Source organism: Sebastes umbrosus, chromosome 5 (assembly GCF_015220745.1).
Source record: "Sebastes umbrosus isolate fSebUmb1 chromosome 5, fSebUmb1.pri, whole genome shotgun sequence".
NCBI lineage: Eukaryota > Metazoa > Chordata > Actinopteri > Perciformes > Sebastidae > Sebastes > Sebastes umbrosus.
Window position 1 is genome coordinate 20,347,705 of NC_051273.1, and position 15,162 is coordinate 20,362,866.

Here is a 15,162-nt window from a genome sequence, read left to right on the forward strand (position 1 = left end):
CACACCACTAGGTGCCACTAGTGTTATGAGCATTTAAAGAACTTTCCATGTAAATTACACACAGGTTAAAGTCAAAGAAGTTCATGACGCTTGGTGAAAACAGCCAAACACAGACCATAAGAAAAGGCCCAGAGCGACATGAGCAAGAATCACGCACATTAGCGGGTGGAGTTTAATATGTGTGTGTTGGTCTGTTTGGATGGAGGAATGTGTTTCTTGTGTTGACACTAACAAGCATAGCCTGTATATAAGAAGTGGACAAAGTCACCGTGACGTCACCCGTTGGTTTGTGGACTGCCGTTTTAGAGCCTCGAGGTCGGCATTTTGGCCGTCGCCATCTTATTTTTTTGGAACCAGAAGTGACACGAGAGAAATCTAGTTGGATTTCTAATTGATATATATGTACTTCAAATAATGAGTATGACAGGGGAAACCATTTAAAACATGGTATGATGATCTCTCTAATCAATAACATAAAAACAACATGCTGTATGTCATTCAATCCTCAATCATAGCACAATAGTGTCAGGCTGAGGGTCTACATTATAACCAGGTGGGGAAAATGAACAGGAGCTCATTCATGAGACGCTGATGAAGCTTTGATCAGCAGCCCCGGCCGGCCTCGCTCTGCTGTTTCTTTAGATTTACTCCCCTCAGGTAGGAAGGCTCATTTGCGTGGAGCTGGTGTTGTGGTCAAAGCCTTGTAAACACCACTCAGTGAGGCTCTCGCTGGCTACTGGCCAGGCCTCGTTACCACTGTGTGTGTCTGTGCATGAGGGTAGGTTAACATCAATGTGTGGGCTCTGCTGTCAAATCCTCGCTTAGCCGGGCCACCTGGAGGCTTCGCTAAATCGTTAGCAAAAGCATATTCCCCACCAGGGACAGAGTATTATCCTATCAGGGTAGTAAGCCAGATGCTGGATGTATGTCTGCATATAATATATATTTATGCATATTAGAAAGCCCTGCTTTATTGATGATTTCTTATATCAAAAACAAAGGCTCATTTCTCACTTGAGACCAGAAATTTGTCCTACATGTGAACTATAAGGCAGGATAGTGTGTGCGTGTGTTTAGATGTGTCTTGCTGGCAGGTGGCAACCTCCGGGTCTGAAAAGTGAAGCTAATGCGGAAGTGCCTTAAACTTGCATTCTATCTAACAGCCAGCAGGGGGCGACTCCTCTGGTTGCAAAATTGTTTGTAAATTGATTGTATAGAAGTGTATGAGAAAATGAGCCTACTTCTCACTTGATTTATTACCTCAGTAAACATAGTAAACATGAGTTTATGGTCTCAATCGCTAGTTTCAAGTCTTCTTCAGTACAGCATGATGTTCATTTAGTTTTTGTTGCCCGATCAGACAGAGCGCGTTTTGCAGGCTGCTGCATCTTTTTATTTTATATTGTTGCTAGGCAACCACCACATGAGTGCTAATGTTACATTAATGCAAACCATGAACTGTACACAACCCAAATAGTTAATAGTCGGGCGCTTTTCCGCGCTGTTAAAACGTGATCTGTTTGATCGGGGCTTTATTGTGTCAAACTCACAAAGTATTACCATCTGACTCAGCAGCTCCCTTCAGCGTCTTTTAGCTCATTGTTTTGCTTTTCTTGTCTTCAATTCTTGACAGCAGACAGCTATTTTTTGGGGGTAAAACTTCTGCTACCTGCCCAGAGCTAAAAGGAATAAAGTGAACATGCTGTATGAGCTGTTGTTGATGTACCTCAATCTGTATAAACAGATTTTTCATTCCCCTCACACATCTATCTCTGTCTTTTCCTCCTCTCCCCTTCGGTAACCCTCTCTCTGCCCGTCTCCTCTCCTCCTGACAGATCTTCCACATGACCTATGACCTGGCCAGCGCTGTGATGCGAATATTCAACCTGATTGGTATGATGCTGCTGCTGTGTCACTGGGATGGCTGTCTCCAGTTCCTTGTTCCCATGCTGCAGGACTTTCCGTCTGACTGCTGGGTCTCCCTCAACAAGATGGTGGTAAGTGAAATGCTGTGTTTGTGTCTGCTTGTGTATATGTGTAAGTCACACAATCACATATCAGTATGTGAAGTTTGAAAGAACAATTACTGCAAAACCAAAGCATAAAGCACATCCCCCATGGAGCACAAAGGTGTGTTATTTGCAGGGACAGATGGTGAAATAGGATTTATTTAAAGTTGAGTCTGCACACATGCACACGCAGGACTGGCCTCAATTAAACCCTCTCTAGTTAAACCCAGGAGACACGCCAGCGTACAGAAAGCAGGAGTAAGGGATGACCAAAAGAGCCTGTTTTCACTCAGTTCATACAGCACGTCATGTGGTTTGTTCTTTAGCCATTTTCTTCTTTCTTCTCTCTCTTATTTACGTCTCCTCTCAGATGTCCTTCCCTCCTTCTGGGCAGCTTCTCGCCATCTGCTGATAGACGGGCCACTAGGAGACGTTTTCTCCTAAATTAATGCTGGCATGAAAGAAAAAGTCTCAAGCTGCATGAAAAACAATGATCTAACCAGATTATTAATGAATAATCATTAAAAGCTTGTTTGTTTCGAAATTCAATCAACCAGTATTTTTGACAAACAGGAGCATCACTTGCTAAGCCAACCTCTTGAACCCCAATATTCTCATTAAATCGCCTCTCAAGAAGCTTTAGAAGAAGAAAAGATCCACAATTAATCAATAAAATTCAGAAGTATCACAAACTACAGCTTCCAAATGTCCATAAAGTTGAATCAAAACCTCTAAAACCTCTCCAACAAATATTGACATTATAACCTTAAAGCTGCAGTCAGTGACTCTGAGCAAATATGATAAAAAGTTATTTTTATAAAACGGTCACTATATCCTGACCATAGTAATTGAGACAGATAATCTGTGAAAAAAGAAATCATGTTCCTCTGCTCCTCCTGTGCTCATAATGGCATTTGAAAGATTTCACCGCGCCCAAAGGAAAACAACCAATCAGAGAGAGCAAATGCTAAAGCAGCTGTCAATCACTGCTCGCAAAAATGGCAAACTCTGATCAAACTGTCAAACTAGGTAGCGCTGATCAAATATGAATCAAGATTCTGTTACTGTGAGGCTGTATTGACACCAGATCAGGTGTTGCGGCGATTCGCCGCAGGGTTTGTGCGGTGGTGTGGGAGAGTGAATTTAATGGCCCACTAACTGTGATGATTAACGTCTTTTGGTCCCTCCTGGCTGGGTTGCACAGCTCTGGATCGCCGGTTACGTGATTAGCCACCGCACCGTGACATCGGGTCGCTGAGTTTTTATCGGCACCCCCTGTGGCCGCTGCAGCCGCAGCCCAACAGCACTACCCCCATTCAGAATGAATGGGAAGACTTGTGTTTCCGCCATAACGCCTGATCTGGTGTGAATGCAGCCTAATGCCTATCTCTCGCCTCAAATGTTTTCAGAAACATCTTGTTCAAGTTTGTGACCCGGCCGCCATGTTGAAAACAGTCGAGCCAAAACCAAGCACCGCCGACCAACTTTCTCATTTTACAGCTAAACAGTACACTACAAGATGTTTCTGAAAACATTTAAGGCGAGAAATAGGCATTATAGTAACAGAATCTTGATTCACATTTGATCAGCGCTGCCTAGTTTGAAAGTTTGATTGAAGTTTGTGAGTTTGACAGCTGCTTTAGAGACCGCTCGGCTCTGATTGGTTGTTTTCCTCCGGGCGCGGTGAAATCTTGCCATTGCCATTATGATACTGGAGGATACAGATGAACATGATTTATGATCGTACTGCCAGGATATAGTGACAGTTTTTTTTTTGTTATCATATTTGCTCAAAGTTACCGACTGCAGCTTTAATGGAGGTATGATTTATTGCAGCACTGTTGTATTAGACTGCAGTAGTTTTTGCCAGATGAGACTAATAAACTAACAACTGTATCTACAACACTATTAAAGCAAATGTGCTTTTTATGGCTGTACCATTACATCAGGTGTCAGGAAACATCAGGAAACGTTCTCCCTGTTTGTGTATTTATCATTTGGGGCTTTTAATCCCTTCCATCCTGTCTGACTCGTCACTCTGTATCTGAGATAACGGACTGGGAGTTGGTGACTGACGGAGCCAGAGGCACGGAGGAGTCTGGGGATGTGAGCAGTGAAACACATCTGCCTGTCTGTTGCTCAATACCTGTCTGTCACACTTCTTCTTTTTTTTTAACTCATATATATGAAATATACTGTGACCCACGATGCTGAGCATACAGTATATTGGGCTGGGCAATATATAGATTTTAGATTGATGTTGTGATAGGAGACTAGATATCGGACCCACTCCATATGAAGATATAAACGGCTCATTCTAAGATAGCAAAAACACAACGATTCTTATTATCAGGTGATTATACACTAAAGAAAACAAACTTATCAATATGAGATTCCATCTCTACCAATAAATCCCCCTAATTGTTACACACTGGTCCTTTAAGGCTGAGGAGAAATAGTTGGCATTAGTGTTGAAAGACACAGTTTCCTGATTGACATCAACATCATCTGCCCTATAAACCGGTCCAGCACTGCGACAGAGCCAAGAGATGTTACTGGTCGACTGCTACTTATTGCTGTAGCATCTGAAGCTGCCAATAATTATAACTGGCTTCAAACTATTTCTTGGACGGACCTTCACATAGTTGTTGTGTCTGTTGTGAGGTTCAACAGACTGGATGATTCCTTCCTCGTGCGTTTATCATGCTGTTTCCTGAGCAGTCTGACGCCTCTAAGAAAGGCATCAAATGCTGAACCTTCTAATTCTGGCACATAGATTTGTGATATTCAGCTCTCGAAAATAGTCCTCTGAAAACACTGTGTACTATGACCCAGTGGTGTGCTTGCATGCATGTGTGTGTGTGTGTGTGCATGTGATCTCCAGGAACAGATGGATCTCACACCCACTGACCCTGGGGGACATCACTGTTGCTTCTCTATCGTTCCATCTCTCGTTTCATCCTTGGCCATCTTTTTTTTCTCAATCTCACCGTCTCCACACACTTGGATTTAGTTTGACTGAAGGAATAAAGTGACTGAATTTAGGATTAGGGCTGGGACGATACACCGACTGTATCTCCCTATTCAATACTATCAAGATACATGGGTGATGATTCTGTATACTGATTATTATTCTGATTATGTACTGCGATTTTTAAAGGGACTGTTTGTAACTTTTTAAGCGTATAAATGTAGCGGGTCGGGACACATATGCGTTCGCATATGCGCGCTTGCGTGTGGCCGGAGCCTCGTCTCCTCTGCCTGCTTGCCCTCACTCAGACGGAGCGCGCATTCTCGCGTACACGCCCCACCTCTAGACGTGAATGCGCACTCACTCCACACTGCAGAAGAGTTAGTTTAGCTCTGAGAATATCTAGTGAATGTACAGTGGACATTTGTGCAGAAATAAATGCTGCAGCTCCTCCAGACCAACAGAGGTTTTCCGTGTCTTGTGAAGTGACGGGGCTCCTCAACGAGTTACGTTATCGTCTCATTACCGACCGGGTGCCGATGTCTTCGACTGCCGGCTGCGGTCGGGAGGCAATAACGTAACTGTCAAGGTGTCGCTGTTAACAAGTCCCTTTAAGTATTGCGATTCCATATTACGATTTATTGCGATTTTTGTTAACTGTAGACAATTGTAGACAATGGGAAAAAAGTTGAATCATACACTTCTAGGGACATTTACTGTGGAAAATATCTAAACTGATACAGTAAAAATGTTTGACTTTCAGCATGTATGTAGTCAGAGATGTCCTGAAGTCAAAGATATCAGTCATTGTCAGGCATTCATTCTTTTTTTTTTCCGGCAACCCCAAAATGAGGGAATAAAGACATTTCCCTCACAAATTAGTGTTATTTTCTATTTAATTTATAAGGGACATGTAATGTTTTATACTTCTGGTGAATATGATCCAATCAATCTTATTTCCATATACGTATTTTGTATAAACAGTTCCGGACATAGTCACATGTGTATACTTCTGCTAACCTGCCAAGTCAGTCGCTGTTTGTGTCTAGAAGGGAGCTTGCAAATTGCGAAATCTGATCTGAGATCTGCACAAACTCTCGCGAGACTCGCTGCCCGACAGGTCGTCGGGTCGCTTAACCTTAAGTATTCAAAGTCAATGCCTAACCTTCACCATCTCGCGAGAGTTTCCCCAGTTTGCTGGCTCCCTTCTAGCCACTACCTCAGTTACTAGCTCTGCCGTCAGCTCCGTTCTCTTTATACATCCATGGTCAGCTCCATCGGGGCCGTTTGAATGCATTTAACATAAATGTCATGTGGGTGCTCTACAGTTGTAGCGTCGGCTGATTTGACCACGAAGATGAGAGTGACGGCTTGCTCGACCGCACATTACCACAATACAATAACGTTTCCTGTCCATGTCAGAGTTAACATGCAGCTTTAGCCATCATGTCTAGCTCTGCTTTTCTTGCAGTGTGTGAAGCCCAAATTCTTTCCATACCTTACTGTACGTGTAGTGTTTACCACTTTGGATTTCAAATGTGAGGGTGCAGGTCATATCCATGTGGACCCTCCGCCATTTTCTACTTTCTCGTTTCGGCTCGCTGTGGTTTGTTTTGGTTGACAGATACGGAACGCATGTGATGTCACGTTACTCAGACTACAACAATAAAAGCGGTAACTTCCTTCTACCTCCGCATGGACTCAAATGAAGCAAATATATCGATTCTGGCATTAAAAAAATATATTTCAAAATCGTTAAAAAAAAAAAAATCGCAATACATAGGTGAATAGATTTTTTTCCCCACCCCTATTTTGGATGTTATTAACCTCCAACTTGTACCCTGCATATAGTGTTCAGACATGCCTGCCCCCTCGGCATCTGGAGTTTTCTCAGCTCACAGCTGCATATATAGATGTGTTGATAGTATTCAATTCCAATTCAAAGCTACATTTTGTGTTGATGTTTTCCAATCTCAGAGAACATGCCGCGTCTGTATTGCACGATGACATTTTTGTGCATAATGTTAAATATCAACAAAAGGTATGAACGCAGAGAAAACATATTGTTCTCTAAGCTGTCAGGCTTCACTCCTTTCCTTTTCTCTGTGATGCCTCAGAGTGACGCGAGTTGTTTATGCCAATTTTCCGAATGAGATGCCACAATGCCAGCGAGCACCCGGGTGGGCGCGGCCCGCCTGGTGTGCTTTGCTGCTCTCCGTCTCGGGGTAACCAAGGTCAGAGATCTTCTTCGGAGCGGCTATGAATGAGAGACGCAGCGTTAAATGATCCTCGTCTTCGTGCATTCGCTTCAGGCTGACTGGCTGACTGCCCGAGATGGACATTTACTGGAATACACCCTGCACTTTTCCTTTTTGCATCATCCAGGCACTTAGGTTATAATTCAGCCAGATAGAAACAACACGTGATTCATTCACTTGCTCAAGGGGCACTCTCATGTATCTGTCTTTATGTGTATGTGATATGATAATCAAAATAGCCTCCTTCCTCCTTCTTCCTTCCTGTAATGTATTCAGCTCTGCCTCAAAACACTCAAAAATAATATCTGTGACTTGTAAAAGATGTGCACGCAGACGTCAGCGGTGTTTATTATAAGCCCCGGCAATCAGGCTCCCTGCAGCACAGTGATCACAAGATACCGGATCATCATGGCCTGTTGTTTAAGTGGCTCTCTGTTACGTGGATGACAGGTGGGTTTGTCCCATCTGCCTCAGCCTGATTGGCTCTTAGATCAGTTTCATTAGAATAAAGCCTCTCCTGCTTCAGCCTGTTTTTTGTATTTAATATCGAGGCTGCTGAGAAGAATAGTACACCAATTTGTGTGGCTTTATTATCTGTGCATGTGCACTGTATGCACACACACAGCGATTGCACTTCAAGAAACCCTCCTGCTGTGAAAGTTAATAAGGATATCCCCCATTCATTCAATTACTGAAGTGATCTAACTGTCAACAGGCCTGTCAGGGCGCATAAGAATAATGGACAGTTGCGGTGTGTGAGATGTGGAGGTGTTGTCGTGTGAGTTGAGTGATTGCTTGTTATGATCCAACAGCTTCTTTCAGTATTAATTTGGTTCATGCACTATAAAGATCTCAGTAACATCCATTTCTTAAATATATTATTCAGAGAAGAACATTTAAAGTGGGCGTTACAGTATATTGTGTGTCATTTGTAAAAAAAGGCAATACAAGTGAGTGGCACGGGAATTGATTGAATCCTTAATTAATAAAAGTAGTCTCAGGATATTCGAGACATGAAGGTCTCAGGAGACATGATGACATGTAAAGCAATTTTATGTGTATTTAAGTTATAATTAGAGCTGTCAGTCGATTAAAATATTTTATCACGATTAATTGCATGATTGTCCATAGTTAATCGCGATTAATTGCGAATTAATCACATATTTTGTATCTGTTCAAAATGTACCTTAAAGGGAGATTTGTCAAGTATTTAATACTCTTATCAACATGGGAGTGGGCAAATATGCTGCTTTATGCAGATGTATGTATATAATTATTATTGGAAGTCAATTACCAACACAAAACAATGACCCATAGAACCCATTTTCATTCACATATCTTGAGGTCAGAGGTCAAGGGACCCCTTTGAAAATGGACATGTCAGATTTTCCACGCCAAAATTTAGCGCAATTTTGGAGCGTTATTTAACCTCCTACAACCTAAAAATCGGAAGTTGCATTAATGCGCTAAAGAAATTAGTGGTGTTAAAACGAATTTGCGAATTTGAAACATGTTATTATCACGTTAACTTTGACAGCCCTAATTATAATACATTTTAAATACAAGTAAAATTAAGTATAGTTTGGAGACTGTTGACTTTTTTGAAGAGGGTTATTAGCTCTAATCTGATCTAATTTGTGTTTTGCTAGGTCAAGCCATGTAATGCTGCCCAGCCTTTGGCAGAACAAAAATGCTGTATTAAAGTTTTCCCTCCACTGTATGAACACAAATAATTAAACTATGCACACAATTCTGAAGCTCATGAATCAATAAAGACTCCAGACTGCTAAACTCTAAACACAATTCCACTGTTTTCACTCAGATAGAAATTAAAAATCAACCAGGACTGAAATCTTAAGGATTGTCACTTTATAAAGACTAATTGGCAGATAATAGTTAATATTTTGTATATTTATTTATATCTTTGTGGGAAAAACCAGAGCACTCTGGGTAAACCCACGCAGAGAGATGCCTGCCGTGGGGAGGCGGGAAAGAGTATGGAGTGGTGATGGTAGGGGGTCAACCATGTCACCGTGGGGAGGAGGGAGAGAGTATGAATGGGTGATGGAAGGGAGCTCTTGTTCAAGTGACTGAAAGACACAAATACAAAAGTTAAGAAAACAGTCCCATCCTAACGTTGGATACACACAAAAAGACAGTTTACATTACCGAAGCCAACTACATCTGCTTTTAAAGAGCACTGTGAAGCTACTTTTTCTTAAACACACTGATTCAGTTCATCACAAAAGTCTATCCAAGTTCAGCCTTACACCACAGAATCACATCTTTATACTGTACTTTCCTTTATACTATACAGACAGAATGCTTTACGTATTTTTACTGCCAGTAACTTCAGTTTTAGATCAGTTTTTGGACATAAGGTTGATCTAAAATCTTTTGGTGAAGCTTAGAATATGTTTTCAGTCATGTTTTTTTTTAATTTAACTGTAAAAACAGCCCTGTTTTGGTCCACATACGTATCTTATACTTCTCAAGTAATTGTATTTGTCAAAAGTTTAGACAAAAGATTAAAAACAGATGAAAATGTAGGCTTGCCTAGATCAGTGTAACGGTGAAAAGAAGTTTGTTTAAAGGTTTGTCTGGCTGAGAAATCTTACCTCGTTTCTTGAACGGACAATGCCGAACGTAGATGTTAGTTGCGGTAATTGGATTGTGGGGAGGAGAGATATAGAGCAGGTAGGGTGTAGGGGGTGAAGGGGTGGGATGGTCAGAAGGGAGATGGGGATAGTGGAAATGGGGGGAAGAGTGAGGAGAGAAAGGATGCTACTTCTCTCTCTCCTCCTCTCTCCTCTCTTTCTCCTTCCTCTCCTTCTCCTTCTTCTCCCTTTTCAAATCCTCCTCTTTTTTCTCCCTAGCCTCCTTTTCTTTCTTCAGTCTTTTCAATTCCTCCTTCTCTCTTTTCTCGTTCTCCTTCTTCTCTCTTTCCTCATTCTCTTTCTTCTGTCTCTTCTCCTCCTTCTCCGTCTCCTTAATCAGCCTCTTTAATTCCTTCTTCTTGGCCTTCATCTCCTCTAGGTCAGGTTTCTGGAGGAGGAGCTCCTGGAACATGAGGAGTTGTGCCTGGAGGTCGGCGGTGGTGTCGGCCTGGAGCCGGATCTTTTCTTCCATGTGGCTCAGTTGGTTCATCCTCTGCTGCTCCATCTCTCTGCTGTTTGTCTGCAGCTCTTTGATGTTCTCCTCCTTCGAAGCCAGTTCGCTCCTCAGCTGATCTTCCAGAGTGGCGAGTTTTCTTTTCCACTCTGCCTCGCTCTGGATGAGCTGCATCTCCTTCTCCTTCAGCTGGGCCTCGCTCTCCAGATTCTGGACTTCCAGAGCCATCTTAGCCGTCGTCATTTGGGTGATCAGATCATCCTTTTCCAGGACGACCTGGCTCACCTTCCTGTCCGACTCCTCCTGCAGAAATTTAACCATCAAATTCTTCTGATCAACCACAGATTTGAGCTCTTTCTCCCAGGTCTCTGTGATCTTTCTTTTCTCCGCCGTCCATGCCACAGAGATGTTAGCTAGCTCTTCAGTCCAGAGCTGTTTGACCAAGAGGATCTCGTTCTGCTTGTGAAGCAGATCTTGATTGTGATAGTCGGTCTCCTCCTGTTTCTCCTTCTCCTTGTTCTTAAGGTCAGTCTGAGCCTGTTTCCTGTTGACTCTCTCTGACCTGAGAGCCTTCAGGATCCTCATCTTCTCCTCCTCCCAGCTGGACTCCTTGCTGGCCATCTGCTCCTTCAGGGCAGCATTGTCTGAGGCCAGCTTGGTGATCTGTTTGTCGGAGTCCAGCAGGGCTCTTCTGAGGTTCAGCGTCTCTTTGCTTGGAGCCTGCTGGGTTCTCTGGTCCTGGTTGGGACCATGTTGAGCAGCGGCTTCAACCAGTTCTTGTTCAATTGACTGAAAGACACAAATGCAAAAGTTAAGAAAACAGTCCCATCCTAACGTTGGATACACAAAAAAGAAAGTTGAAAGTACTGAAGCCAACTACATCTGCTTTTAAAGAGCACTGTGAAGCTACTTTTTCTTAAACACACTGATTCAGTTCATAACAAGAGTCTAGCCAAGTTCAGCCTTACACCATAGAATCACATCTTTATACTGTACTTTCCTTTATACTATACAGACAGAATGCTTTCCATATTTTTACTGCCAGTAACTTCAGTTTTAGATCAGTTTTTGGACATAAGGTTGATCTAAAATCTTTTGGTGAAGCTGAGAATATGTTTTCAGTCATGGTTTTGTTAATTTAACAGTAAAAACAGCCCTGTTTTAGTCCACATACATATCTTATACTTCTCAAGTAATTGCATTTGTCAAAAGTTTAGACAAAAGATTAAAAACAGATGAAAATGTAGGCTTGCCTAGATCAGTGTAACGGTGAAAAAAAGTTTGTTTAAAGGTGTGTCTGGCTGAGAAAATCTTACCTCGTTTCTTAAACGGACAATTGTCTCCATCATAGCCGAAGGTAGATGTTAGTTCTGGTAATGGAGTATAATACAGTAGTGTTATACTACTATAATACAGTAGTGATGCTGTATTGAAAAATGCAAAATAGAGGTTCTAAAATGTTTTTGTTGTTTTTTGAAAACCAAACATAGTCCCACATGGATACTACCTCTAACTTCTCCAAGGTGGTCTCTAGCTCTCCTGTCAGCTCCGTTCTCTTTATACATCCATGGTCAGCTCCATCTGGGCCGTTTGAATGCATTTAACATAAATGTCAGTATATGGGTGCTCTACAGTTGTAGCGTCGGCTGATTTGACCATGGAGATGAGAGTGACGGCTGGCTCGACCGCATGTTGCCGCGATACGATAACGTTTCCAGTCCATGACAGAGCTAGCATGCAGCTTTAGCCGTGATGTCTAGCTCTCCTTTTCCTGCAATGTGTGAAACCCAAAGTGTTTCCATACTTTACTGGATGTGTATTGTTTACCACTTTGGATTTAAAATGTGAGGGTGCAGGTCGTATCCACGCAGACCCTCCAACCAACCCCATTTTAAGAAGAAAAGTTGTCTTGTCATAATTAGCTAAGCAGTGACATGCAATGAGTTTTATGTTTTTATTAAGTAACAGAATACACATTCAGGTGTTTGCAAACAAGTTGTCTTTAAATCTGGGAATAGTAGAACAACATAAACTCTGCAAAACCATGTGCAGCAGGTGCACAGGCAGGCAATCAGCCGACACAACCACTAGGCTTTATGCAAATGATGTGCAAAGACACCAATATGCAGATGAGCGTATGGCATCATCTGGTAACTTTTGGAGCGAGTGCTGGCTACTTTCATTGGAAAAGAGTTGGCAACACAGTCTGGACCAAAGAGGCGGAACGACCGACATGCTTTTCACAGTGTTGTTAAATTTAAAATCAGTATAGATTTCTTTTGTATCTTTTTCTTTATCATTGCTACAACAAAGGCCTGCTTCGTGATTTTCATACTCATAGCAGCACAGATGCTTTTGGCTTGAGTCATATGGCCACAGCTTGCATCATCAGCTAGACATATTCTCTGGATGCACACGGTTGCACATCAGCAGCGCTCTGAAATGTACAGCTGTGTCTCAATTCAGAGGCTGGATCCTGTGAAGGACACAACCTATGATGTTGGGTCCTCCACAGGACCTGAAGGCCAGACTGAACCTGCTCCTCCTCTGCAAACCGGACACAGACATTACTAGTTGTTACAGTAGTGCACCTGTAATTTGTATCCCTCTGCACACCTTGTCTACACAAGCCACTTATATGGCTGAATTTTCCGCTTTGCTGAGAAGCAAAAGAAAGAAAGCTGTGGTGTTTTGCATTGAGAGGAGGATGAAAAAAAAACTAGCATCACTAGCAAAAAAATACAGCTGGCAAAATGTTGCCAGCTCAAAAAGAGCTGAATGGTTTCCATTTGTTATATATAGAAAGGCTTAATATAGCAGAGTGAAGGGAGGGGTGTGATGACGATTTACAAAGCAACAAATCTCATTGAACCTTTGTAGTTTGTGTCGGCAGAGGGAAAATTAACAATATTTAAGTAAAATAGAGCTCTCCTGTGATTGCTGAGTCTCTGCTGTAACTATGCAAAAGACATGAAATAGATCTAGTTTAACCAACAAGTCCAGATCATTTTCATCTAATCTATTACATTATGTGGAAGTTGTTCCTCGAGCACATCATGTTGAACTTCTTCCTCTGTCAAAGACGAAAAACCAATTAAAGCTAATGAACTCAAACCCAATAACAACAGCTTATTGAGCAGCAAAGCTATGATCCACTGAGTCCAATTCCTCTCGCAAATCAATTAAAATCCTGCCACATCCATTTCACATCTAATGAAGTCAGTTAAGGATACACACACGAGTCAGTTGAGAGAGTCTTCCATAAACCAGACTGAGATAAAGACTCAAATCAGCATTTACAACACAAGAAGAACACATTTTACTTTGTACACTAACGGTGTGGCTCTTTGGTCAATATACTTTAGTTTATGACCAAACACCTGCAAAACATTCCCATCAGCCTCAGCTGTACTTTGTGTTTATTGCTAATCAGCAAATGTTAGCATGCTAACACCCAAAACTAAGATATTGAACATAGTAAACATTATACTTGCTAAACATGAGCATGTTAGCATTGTCATTGTGAGCATGCTGATGTTAGCATTTAACTCATAGCACCGCTGTGACCGAGTACAGCCTCCCAGAGCCTTGTAATTTACCACACTTTACAACATTCACTGGATCAGATCTTTTATCCTCTTTTAATGTGATCACTTTAGAATATTTTTTTTCATTTCTTGGTTCCATAACCTCGCTCAAGTTATTCTCATACACCGTTCGTAACCTACAAAAAGCAATGCCCTGTAATTCGCATATATTCCACAAAATTAATGCGTATTTAATCCACCTAATCGTGAACCAGGAAGTATAAAGAAAGACAACAAAGAACATATATTGCCAAGAAGTAAAAGTCAATTGTTCGTTCCATTGCAACATCAGCGTCGAGCAGCAAAGCTACACTTCTGCCATTTTGGACTGAAAGCGACTACCGGCTCCAATTAAATATCCGCCTAAAAAGTGCCGTACAAAAGTAAAACTAAATAATTCCTATTCTATTGCTATATTGTACTGAAATGGTTTGTGTTGAACAATAAAATACTATAAATATAATAAGTGTTTTCAGTCCAAAATGGCGGCAGCGGAGTTTGTCTCGGCAACAAACGGCGCGTAGGGAGGAGGCCGGGGTGGACGGGTGGGTGACAAAAAACACAGGACTTTCGTCCAGGAGACCGCTGTTTGTGTCCCGTGTAAAACCAGTAGTCAACGTTGATTTATTTGTCACGTAACTTCCGTACTAAAGTAACCCCACTTTTGTAGTTATTTAACCCAAACCGTTCTGCTACTGCCATTTTGGACTGAAAGTGACTACCAGCTCCAATAAAATGTCCGCCTAAAAGGTGCCGTACAAAAGTCAAACTAAATTATTTCTATTCTATTGTTATATTCTACTGAAATGGCCTGTGTTGAACAGTAAAATACTATAAATATAATAAGTGTTTTCAGTCCAAAATGGCGGCAGCAGAGTTCGTTTCAGCAACAAACGGCGCGTAGGGAGGAGGTCGGGTGACAAAAAACACCGGACTTTCGCCCAAGAGACCGCTGTTTGTGTCCCGTGTAAAACCAGTAGTCAACGTTGATTTATTTGTCACGTAACTTCCGTACTTAAGTAACCCCACTTCCATAGTTATTTTAACCCAAAAAGCGATCTATTCCTAAACCTAACTACGTAGTTTTGTTTCCTAAACCAAACCAAGTTGTTTCCTGTGAAGACGGAAGGTTATTTTGAAAAGACTGTATAACGTGTTGTTTGACAATCGCTGGAGAACATACGAAAAATTTAGAATAACGTTTCGTAAGATGTCATACGAGCTGT

The 15,162-nt window shown here is 41.8% G+C and overlaps 2 protein-coding genes across 2 annotated transcripts in view; one reads left to right on the forward strand and one right to left on the reverse strand.

Annotated features, from left to right (window-relative positions):
• Positions 1–15,162, forward strand: part of hcn2b (hyperpolarization activated cyclic nucleotide-gated potassium channel 2b) — a 61,126-nt gene that overhangs the window by 7,288 nt on the left and 38,676 nt on the right. Inside the window, exon 3 of the mRNA XM_037771010.1 lies at positions 1,836–1,997. Coding sequence (XP_037626938.1) covers positions 1,836–1,997 — 162 coding nt within the window. The remainder of the gene's footprint in view (positions 1–1,835; positions 1,998–15,162) is intronic.
• LOC119488950 (DNA ligase 1-like) lies at positions 9,131–11,817 on the reverse strand. The gene is made up of 3 exons (XM_037771011.1): positions 11,666–11,817; positions 9,857–11,138; positions 9,131–9,328 (listed from the first exon to the last, which is right to left on the reverse strand). The coding sequence occupies exons 1-2, from the start codon at positions 11,696–11,698 to the stop codon at positions 10,023–10,025; spliced, it is 1,149 nt and encodes a 382-aa protein (XP_037626939.1). The 5' UTR covers positions 11,699–11,817; the 3' UTR covers positions 9,131–9,328; positions 9,857–10,022.